At 32.5% G+C, this 10,714-nt stretch overlaps 1 protein-coding gene across 1 annotated transcript; it reads left to right on the top strand.

Moving 5' to 3' along the window:
- The first annotated feature begins 3,782 nt into the window (after positions 1-3,782).
- Positions 3,783-10,205, top strand: LOC106751364. The gene is made up of 4 exons (XM_014632240.1): positions 3,783-3,893; positions 7,569-7,714; positions 7,914-8,046; positions 10,152-10,205. The coding sequence occupies exons 1-4, from the start codon at positions 3,783-3,785 to the stop codon at positions 10,203-10,205; spliced, it is 444 nt and encodes a 147-aa protein (XP_014487726.1).
- Positions 10,206-10,714: the final 509 nt, after the last annotated feature.

The following is a 10,714-nucleotide window of genomic DNA, read 5'->3' as shown; positions in this document are numbered from 1 at the left end:
TAGGAGTATCTGTCATCAACGTAATATTAGCAATATATGTAAATAGAGTTACTGAAAGAATTAAATCTGTAATATTCTTCATTTGTATTCCTACCTATCTAATACAGCCAGGATGGGCTTACGTGTTTCTTTCTAAGAAATTACCTCACCGTCGAAAGACAAAAGATATCCCGTTAGTCTATTATTTTACAACGTATTAAAAAGACATCGTTATATATAAATAAATGTTATAAAGGCTTAATGCTGTCGCGAGTGATGATATATCAATATCACGTGTCGTGCAAATGAAATAAAGTTCAGAGGTGACACGTAATGTTTGACTGCTCTTGCAAAACTGAAATATGTGAAGTCACGAATATGCGAGTAGGTTTGCACTATCTTTGCGGAGCAAATTTATTGTAAGAGCTGCTATATTAGACCCAAGGAATAAATGGAGAAATATTTTTCTTTCTCAAATTGAACGTTCAATTGTTGATGCAGCAGCAAGAATATTTGCGAAGCACAAATATTGCGTTCTCGCGGTGCTATTTCGAGGTCATTATGTGTAATAAAATAAATGGGCAATTTTGCGTTAGAATACACTCTATAGCAAGTAAGATATAAGATAATGATTAAGTTGATGGATAGAGGGGAGCGTGACTGCACCTAGATCTTATTGCACGACATCAGATACATCTCGAACCTCGCACAGGAATGACTGGCACGCATTACATTCAAGCACATCTCAGTCTCAATCGAATTCTCATGCTCATGCTTGGCTTATGGCCATATAAGCAATCGAAACTTGTTCCATTGCAGTTCGGCTTGCTTTGCGGCATCATAATATCTTTTATGCTGTGTCAGGTAAGTTGGTGATTTCATAGTATCATATATCATCACGCGTTGATTTAGTTTGAATTGAAATTCATAGAAATTCATTTTGCTTGGATTATATCAAACATAATAATATTGCATTAGTTATGTTGTAAGTGCAATTATGATTGCTCTTTTAGTCGCGGTACATAGCAATTATTAATTTTTAACTGGTGACTTGATGGCTAAATAAAAAAATATTTTTCTAATGTAACACTTTGGCTGCAAGATTTTTGCTGCACAAAGTAAAATATAACAAAATATATTATACATATGCGTCATGAAAATTATATTATATGATGACAATATAATATATAATATGTATTATAATATACACGTAATGTATATAATATATATTATAATGTACAAGATAAATAATGATATATACAGCTTGGGGTTTTTATTACTTCGAGATGCACAATGGATCTTACTCTTAGAATTCTTTTTACCACATTCTTTTTCGCTGGCTGCGTGTTATGCTACCTTGCATTCTACGGCCATAGTGAAACGGTGAGATTACGAATTTTCTGCCATTCATTTACTTTCGTTCAATAAACGACGAATAAGTCCTGCAAAATTAACGTTTGCTACGAATCAATCTTGTAAAATTGAGTTTTGCCCCCAAAGACTTCTCTCTCTTTCTTAAACATCTCACAACGTCGGGTGTTATGAAAAGGGACAAGAAGTTATATATTATTATGTTAAGAGAAGGAATGTTGAAATAACAGGTGAAGACTTTGATTGACAAAATGCAGGATAATTACGATATGATAAGGGACGAGAACGAAATCGCTATTCTCGAGGAATACACGAACAAAGCGAAACGTTATACCACTGTGTTGACAGGTTACATGTTATGATTTTCCCAATGTGATTTATACATTATGTCGGAAATCAATTATCAAATTATAAATTCTATTTGTCCAATCATTTTTAAGTCCAATATTTCTCGAATATCGTGAAAATTGCATTTTCTAAAGAACATGTGCATTTCTTTCTCTTATTTGTTTCAGTGTTTGTCATATGTCTTATATTTGCGCTTTTCCTGTTGCAATTTTGGCCAAGTTTCCTAAATATATTTTTGCCTACGAATGAGACTCGATCGATTTACATATTGAAATTTATAGACGAATACTTTGTTGATCGAGAGAAGCATTTCTATTTATTTTTACTGCATTCGGATGCGGCTATTTGTATAGGCTTCTTCGCAACGCTCAGCACCGGAACAATGATAATATCATATGGTTACCACATCTGTGGGATGTTCAAAATTGCCAGGTAAAATACGAATTACATGTTCCGGAGCAAAACCGGGAACAATATATGTAATACGGACAAGGTCCATGAGAATTATTTATGATATTTGCACAGGAACTTTACCACAGTGCAGTAAAAAAATTATTTGGTAACGTAAATGTACTTATTGTATAGAAAATTGAATTTTATCATTGCGTAGCTTATGAGAATGTTTCAAAGAATCTGCAACTCTGTCGGAGAGTACAGGGAACGTAACAAACACTTTATAGCAGCTAAAAATTGAAGACCGTTAATAGTATACGCTAAGATACATCTAACAATAATTATTGCAAAACATTTAATTACATAGAAACATCTCTGTAAAAAGTTATCAATCACATTCATTATACTACATGGTCCAGCTATGCCCCGGGTATCCATACATTACAAAACAACATTGTAAAATTATACTAGTGTTCGATCTCTATTGATAAATTTACCAGCCTAATACCGCGTAACTCTGATACTTCAATATGTTCTCAAGGAAATAATTCAATGGAAATGTAATAATGAATAATTTAATAATCGGGGCAATATGTTGGGTACTATAAATATTAAAAAATATTGGGAAATAGATTTACCATATAGTCAAACATTATTATTTTATCATAGTTAAAATATTCATATTAATGTCCAACAATCAGTACCTGTTTGCATCGCTTTTCTTTCATTCGTTGAAATTGTTTTTCAAATTATTTACAGCTATCGCGTCCAGCACGCAATAGTATCAAACGGAGTGCGATTTACTAAACAACCGAACAAAAATTCTGCATACGTAGCATTAATTCACGCAGTACATATTCATCGAAAAACTGTGCGGTTGGTATGAATCTAATAACATGCAAACAGCGTTTGCAATAATGCATGTTTTTATCTTTTGAAGGTTCATTGAACTTCTAATATCCTCATTCTCGCTATGTCTGTTCTTACTGATCGGCACGGGTGTGTCTTGCTTAAGTCTTAATTTAATGCAAGTGAGCTTAATTTATTATGTAAATATATATCCACGCATTTAATATAAAAGTGCACTTACGGAAACATGCAATGCATTTCAGATTTATCTGATATTATCGTCTGGATATGATTTCGAAGAATTAATTATGCAAATTCTTTTCTTGTGCGCTACGTATCTGTTTATGTTTCTGGCAAACTATATTGCACAAAAAGTCGCGGATTACAACAATGATGTGTTTGACACTGTGTAAGAGATTTCCTCGCGGTACCTGCGAAATTGCAAAGAAATCACACGAACACGGATTATAGGATAATTATAAAAATGAAAGTTAAACGGAGCTTATAAGAGTATGACTTATGTATAGAGGAAAATTTAAATTCTCGGGGAAGTTTATTAAAAGTACTCATAAGTAATGTCGTTTTTTCAGATTGAATAAACATTGCAACCTTGTTCGTGGGCGTGATGTATTATTACACAACCTATATACTAATTAAATTTATTAACATTTAGTGCACTTAGTAAAATTTTGTAACATCTAAATGTTATATAAAATAAAATTCCGTATAAGTATCAAAAGGCGACATTGCTTATAAGTACAAATATATAGTTTATTGGTTTTGCTGATTCTTCCATTTTATATATACCGTCATTTCGTAGATATAATATACAATGGTACATGATGCCCTTACATGTGCAAAAGATAATACTGTTCATGCTACAGAAGGGTACTATAGGATATTACGTAAAACTTGGTGGTATTTTCATAGGATCCATAGAAGGTTTTGCATCGGTAAGAAAAGATGACGCACTGTATCACTGGGAGAATGTGAAAGTATCACCTAATGAAATTCTTTTATTTCGAAATATTATTTGATTTAAAGGGAGATAATTTCCATTCTGAGGAAAATTTTTGTAACGACAAAAAATTTTATAAATTATAGCGACCTCGAGAAAATAAAATTAGCGTCGCAAATATATGTTACATAATGTACAGTTACTTCTTCCAAGTTTACTCTTCGACTATTAGCGTCCGTGCACGTAATTTCATTTATAAGATGTATATATCGTCTTCTTAAGTTTGAATTATTAATTTATAAATTATTTTCGGCATTTTGGAAAATCTGGTGTTTTTAAAGCGCGGTCATTAAGGAAATAATATCTCATTGCAGTTGCTGAGTGCCACAATATCTTACTTCACTATTATTTATTCAACGCAACAATAATACAGATATCTCCTATCAAACATAATATTAGCAATATATCTAAATAAAGTTAGTGTATGAATTAAATTTGCAATATTCAACATTTCTACATTTACCTATCTAATACACCCAGAATGGGCTTACGTGTTTCATTCTAGAAGATTTCCTCGTCGCGAAAAGATATTCCGTTGGCCAATTATTTTCTAACGTATTAATAACATACCGGTACATATATATGTTATGAAAACTTACTACTGTCGCGAGAGATGATATATCAGCAACAAGAACCAAGACGAATGTAGAATCAGGGATGAAACATAACGTATGAGCGCCCGTGCTAGAATGAAACACGTGAAGTCACAAAGTGTGAGTACGCTTGCGCGCTCTTCGCAGGACAATATGTTTTACAAGAGTTCCTCTATTAGAGCATAAGGAAACAAATGGAAAAATATTTTCCTTTGTGAAATTGATCGCTAATCGCAGGTATAGCAACAAGAACATTAGCGAGAAACACAAGTATTGCATTTTCACAGTGTTATCCGTAATTTCATAATTTCGTATTATTAAGAAAAAGTTACTTTTGGCCGTAATATACAATAAGAAAGATAAGAGAGGTTCGATAAGAGAGGTAAGCTATAAGATAATAATTTGACTAACAGAAGGGAGAAGCGTGAGCGAACTTCTTTTGACTTGCACGACGTCAAACGCAACTTGACGCTCGCACAGGAATGATCGCCACGCAATACATTCAAACACATCTCAGGCTCAATCGAGTTCTCCTGCTCATGTTTGGTTTGTGGCCCTATGTGCGATCGAAACGTGTTCCATTGCAATTCAGTCTGTGTTGCGGTATCATAATAACATTTATTTTGTCTCAGGTAGGTCGGTGATTCTGTAATATTGTCATTATATATTAATTTAGTTTAGTTAATTTAATTTAATTTAATTTGAAATCGATAGGAACCCATTTTGTTTATATTACATTAAGCATTATATTACATTGATATTAAAAATAGTATTAGAAATAATATTGTATTATGTTGTAATTGCAACTGATTAAACTTGAAATGGTTCTTTCAATCGCGGCATATTACGAAACAATTATTAATTTCAAGCTTATGACTCGACGGCCGGATCAAAATATATTCTTCCAAAACAATTCTCTGCTTGCAAAACTTTTTGTTGCACAAAACAAAATACAGCAGAATATATTGCACATATACATCATGAAAATTATATGATATGATATGACGGTAATATGTGAAATTAATAATTTTATATGTAGCTTGGAGTGTTTATTACTTCGAGGTGCACAGTGGAACTTATTCTGAGAATTCTCTTCATCACATTCTTCTTTACTAGCAGCATAATATGTTATGTTTCATTTTACATCAACGCCAAAGGGGTGAGTCAACAGAGTAGTCATTCCTTTGCTTTCGACCAAAACACGATAAATAATGAATAAACCTTGAAAAATTAACCTTTACATCCAATGATTTCTTTCCTTTTCTTAAATTCCTCACGCAATACTGAATTTAATAAAGAGAGACGAGAAGTTAAATATTAGTGTTAAGAGTTAAGAGGAAGACGTTGAAACAATAGGTGAAGTCTTTGATCGAAAAAATTCAGCGTACTTATGACGAGTTAAAAGACGAGAACGAAGCCGCAATCCTTAACGAGTACGGGAACAAGGCTAAATATTATACTTTTGTGTTTACAGGTAAGGCTACATGCTATAATTTTCATGTATATATATCGCGATTTATACATTACATCCGTTATTTAACAAATTCCAATCTCCAAATCCTGCAATCATTATTAAGTCTAATATTTCTTAAACAATGCGTGAACTGCATTTTCTAAAGAAGATGTGCATCTTTTTTCTCATTCATTTCAGTGTTTATCACATGCATTTTAGTTGCATTTTTCCTGTCGCAATTTTGGCCAAGCTTCCTCGATATATTTCTGCCTATGAATATGACTCGACCGATTCATACACTGCAATTTTTAAACGAGTATTTCATTGATCGAGAGGAGCATCTTTATTTAATTCTGCTACACTTGAACGCGACCGTTTTTGTAGCTCTTTTTATGGAAGTCGGTACTGGAACGATAATACTATCGTATGGTTATCATATCTGCGGGATGTTCAGAATTGCCAAGTAAAGTGAAAACTACGTGTTCGTGTATAAAAGTAGGGACAATGTCTATAATAGACATAATGTTCGTGAGAATTGTTCAGCGTGTGAAAACTTATATATCCTAAAATGTTGAAGAAAAATGGATAATAATATACTGTGCATATTAACATACAGAGTAATTCAAAACACACATACAAACACACAACTTTTTATCATTAAAATTACATAATTCCGAAAGACAACTTTTTATCTCACAAAATTTTATCCGAAGCTTATATTTTAAGTTATTAACCTTTCTCAAATTATGTACAGTTATCGTGTTCAGCATGCGATGGAGCCTAACGGACTGCGACCTATTAATTCAATGAACGAGAATTTAATCTACGTCAGATTAATTTACGCAGTAGATATTCATCGCAAAACTCTACAGTAGGTATCAATCCAATTATATATGTAAGGCGAGTACAATAATATACGCTTTTGTCTTTTAAAGGTTGGTTGAACTTTTAATATCCACGTTCTCGCTAATGCTCTTTTTAATGATCGGCTCGGGAGTGATTTGCTCAATTTAATGCAAGTGAGCATTGCCTATGGTGAAAATATATATCAGGGACTGAATATCAAAGTTATTTTTCTAACGATATTATATATACGCTGTATTTATAATATCGATATTATCAATATTTCAGTAGAATATCGGTATTTTTTGACGTCCAATGCCGAAATTTTGCATAATACCGATATTATACCAGTGTTACGGATTTTGATATAATATCGATATTATACCGGTATGATTGAATGTAAATATTATCGAAACAATCAAATTTATTATGTAATTATGATACATATTTTATGCCACATAGCGGCTGTCGTAGATCGCCGATGCTACCTGCGATAATGCATGTTATTATTATTATTTTCTTTATTATATCCTTCTGTAAAATACGTATCGTAATATCGAATACTGGTATTATACTGAAATTTTCACAAGCATCAGTATTTACACAAATCGATTTTTTTTTTCAGTTGTCGTGTAATATCAAAAAATACCAATATCAATCCCTTTAGTATATACTAATGTAATGTAAAAACGCACTTATAAAAACGTACGTCGTGTTTTAGATTTCCCTGACATTGCAATCGGAATATGATCTCGAAGAATTGACCATGCAAATTTCCTTCTTGAGTTCCCAATATCTGTATATCTTCGTGGGCAGCTACATCGCCCAAGAAATCACGAATCACAATAATCATGTGTTCGTCACCGTGTAAGAAACTTTCTCGCGATAACTGCGGAATAGCATGCAAACCACGCAAACGCGGATGATTTGATAGAACGAATAAAGAAGCAAAAATTAATCGTAGGACTATGGTTCACATATAGTGAAAAAGTTACATTCTCGCGAGAGATTATATGATTCTCAGATTTTGCAGATTCTACTATTCTACCTCTCACTCACTTTGTAGATACGACATACAATGGTACGTGGCGCCTTTACATGTGCAAAAGATAATATTGTTTATGCTGCAGAAAGGCACCAAGGCTTATTATGTGAAGCTTGGCGGTATCTTCGTAGGATCAATGGAAGGTTTCACATCGGTAAGAAAAGATTACGCATCGTATTACTGAGAGACAGTTAAAGTCTTTCACCTCAAAATGCTCAATTTAAAAAGAGATAATTACCGTAGAAATGAAAACTTTTTAACGGTAAAAAATATTGTGAATAATAGCGACTTCGAGGTGATGAAATTAGAGTCGCTAATATTCGTTATGTAATGAACAATTACTATTTTCCAAATTTTTCCCTTTTCGATTATTATACATCCGTAAATTACATTTCGTTTATCAAAGGTACATATCGTCTTTTCAAGTTTGAAGTAATACAAGGAGTTTCTACTTTAGAGGATCAACAAAATCGAATTTTTTTCATTTTGCATTTCCTTAATTTTTGTAGTCTTGAAAATGTATTCTCAAAGTGATTTCACGAAATTCAAACAATTTATTGGTGTTTTAAACATTTGAATAATTGATATCAGGGATAACATGCAGCTCAAGATTCTAACGCAATATTCTTCTTCTCCTTTTTTTTTTTAAATTGGTTCCTTTTCATTTCGCTGTTTTATTTCGCTCTTTTAGAATAATATATTTATTACATTTCTTTATTATCGTCTATTCTTCTTGTATTTATGACTGTTATCACGGATTACACTTCAACATTGTTTAGTCTCCGTTCGGAAACAGAGAATAAATTCGTACGTGCAAAACAAAAAAAATAGATTACAAAGGCTCAAAGAAAAGTTGGTTTGCAATCGGAAAACAGTAGAAAACAATATTTCTGTAAAAATCAATCTTCTGCGAATACTAATTTTGCAAATATATCCGCGGAAAAAGGACAAAGAACTGGCGAAGAACCGTTAAAGTTCCCATCTATCGACATACGGTTATTGTATTCTCTTGAGTTCTTTTCTGTTTTTCTGCAATAATCACGCCAAACGTGTCAAAGTGATATACAGTTTAATAAAACAAGTACCCGTGGTCTTGGATTTAAAATCGTTACAAAGCATATGTACTCTGGCAAATCAACGGTAGAAATTGCGACATTTTTTGCTTTCTGCATATTTAATGAAGAATATCAAAGCATCCTACAAATAATGGTACTCATGGAGATAATAATAGGACGACAGGCGAAAATGTTTGCCGACATTCAAGACTATAGGCGAGTAAGTCGTTTTGAGCAACAGAGGTCCCATGAATTTGTGAAGGCTATATTTATTTATAATGAACAACGAAATGTTGATGAAAGTTCTTTTGAGAAAGAAGAAGGTGCAATTTTTGGACGTGGTACAGCAAATTAAGGAAATAAATTACTTTTCTACTTGTAATAAAGTACCAAAAATTTTAAACGCATTTTTCTCAAAACCATATTTCTCAACATTGTCCCAGACTTTTTTAGAAACTATCGCACCGATTGACTTCTGTTTCAATATATATGTTCATACCATTGCTATAAATCATACGTTGTTAATCATACGCGATAGTCAAATTTGGAGATACGTACCTTGTGATTCTTTTAAATTCGAGGAACGTACCTCGAAATGTCTCTCGTGATTACGTAGGCCTTTTATTTCAATATGTACCTACAACTTTGGTGATACATGGCGAGATAACAGCAGTATACGTTATCTACCACTTTTAAGTGAATATCTTCAAATTTGTTTTTCTTACAGAGTAAAAATTCGATAAAAATTGGCTTATTTTGCATGTCTTCTTACTAATCGGATGCCATTTTGTTGACAATAGAGATATATTGTTCAATGAGGTACGAAATAGAAGCAAATTCATAAAAATTAAAATAAATTTTAGATTGTTTGTTTCAGATCAGTAGAATGAGCACAAATCTTGGGACAATGCGAACATAATCGTCTCAACAGCTTATATTTAATCAATTGTATTTTCATTTGTCACATGCACAAAACATAATAAATGTAAATTCTTCTAAAGATAAAGAATGTATAAACACGCTTATAAAACGTAAATATTCCAAGTGCTTTCATTTGTAGAAAAAAATGTTTGGAAATAGCCTTGAAATCAGCCGACTAAAGTAGAAACTCTCCCCGAAAGTTAGTGTCGACTTTTTGGAGTGAATAGACTGGTATTTTAAAAGTAAAAACGCGTTTATTAAGGGAATGAATGTTTCATTTCAGTTGCTAAGCGCTACGATATCTTACTTCACCGTTATTTATTCAACACGACAATAATTAGAGATATTTAGTATCAATGTAGTCTCCTAGCAACGTATCTAAATAAAAATTTGCTAAAAAAAGAATTAAATCTACGCTATTTTTCATTTCTATTCCTAGCTATTAAATACAACCGAGATGACCGTGGTTGGTTTACTTATTTCATTCTAAGAAATTGCTACGCCAACCAAAAAATATCCTGATATGCAGCGAATTATTTTATTTTATATGTTTTAAAGAGATGCAGGTAGATACATTCTCTGAAGACTTACTGCTGTCGCGAGAGGTGATATATCAACATCGAGATCCAAACAAGACGAATAGAGTTTAGAAATAAAACATAACGTATGGGCGCTTGCGTTAGAATGAAACACATCCAGCTATGAAGAACGTAAATACGCTTGCGCAGTTTTTGCGGGATAAGATATTCCGTGAGAATCCCTATATCATAGCAAAGAAATATCTGGAAAAATATTTTCCTCTGGGAAATTGATCGCTTAATTGCAGATATAGCAAAAACATTGGCG

Source organism: Dinoponera quadriceps, unplaced genomic scaffold, assembly GCF_001313825.1.
Source record: "Dinoponera quadriceps isolate SergipeBrazil2010 unplaced genomic scaffold, ASM131382v1 scaffold12286, whole genome shotgun sequence".
In the NCBI taxonomy this organism is placed as follows: domain Eukaryota; kingdom Metazoa; phylum Arthropoda; class Insecta; order Hymenoptera; family Formicidae; genus Dinoponera; species Dinoponera quadriceps.
Note: the sequence above shows the minus strand (reverse complement) of the source record. Positions and strands in the feature narration are given on the sequence as shown.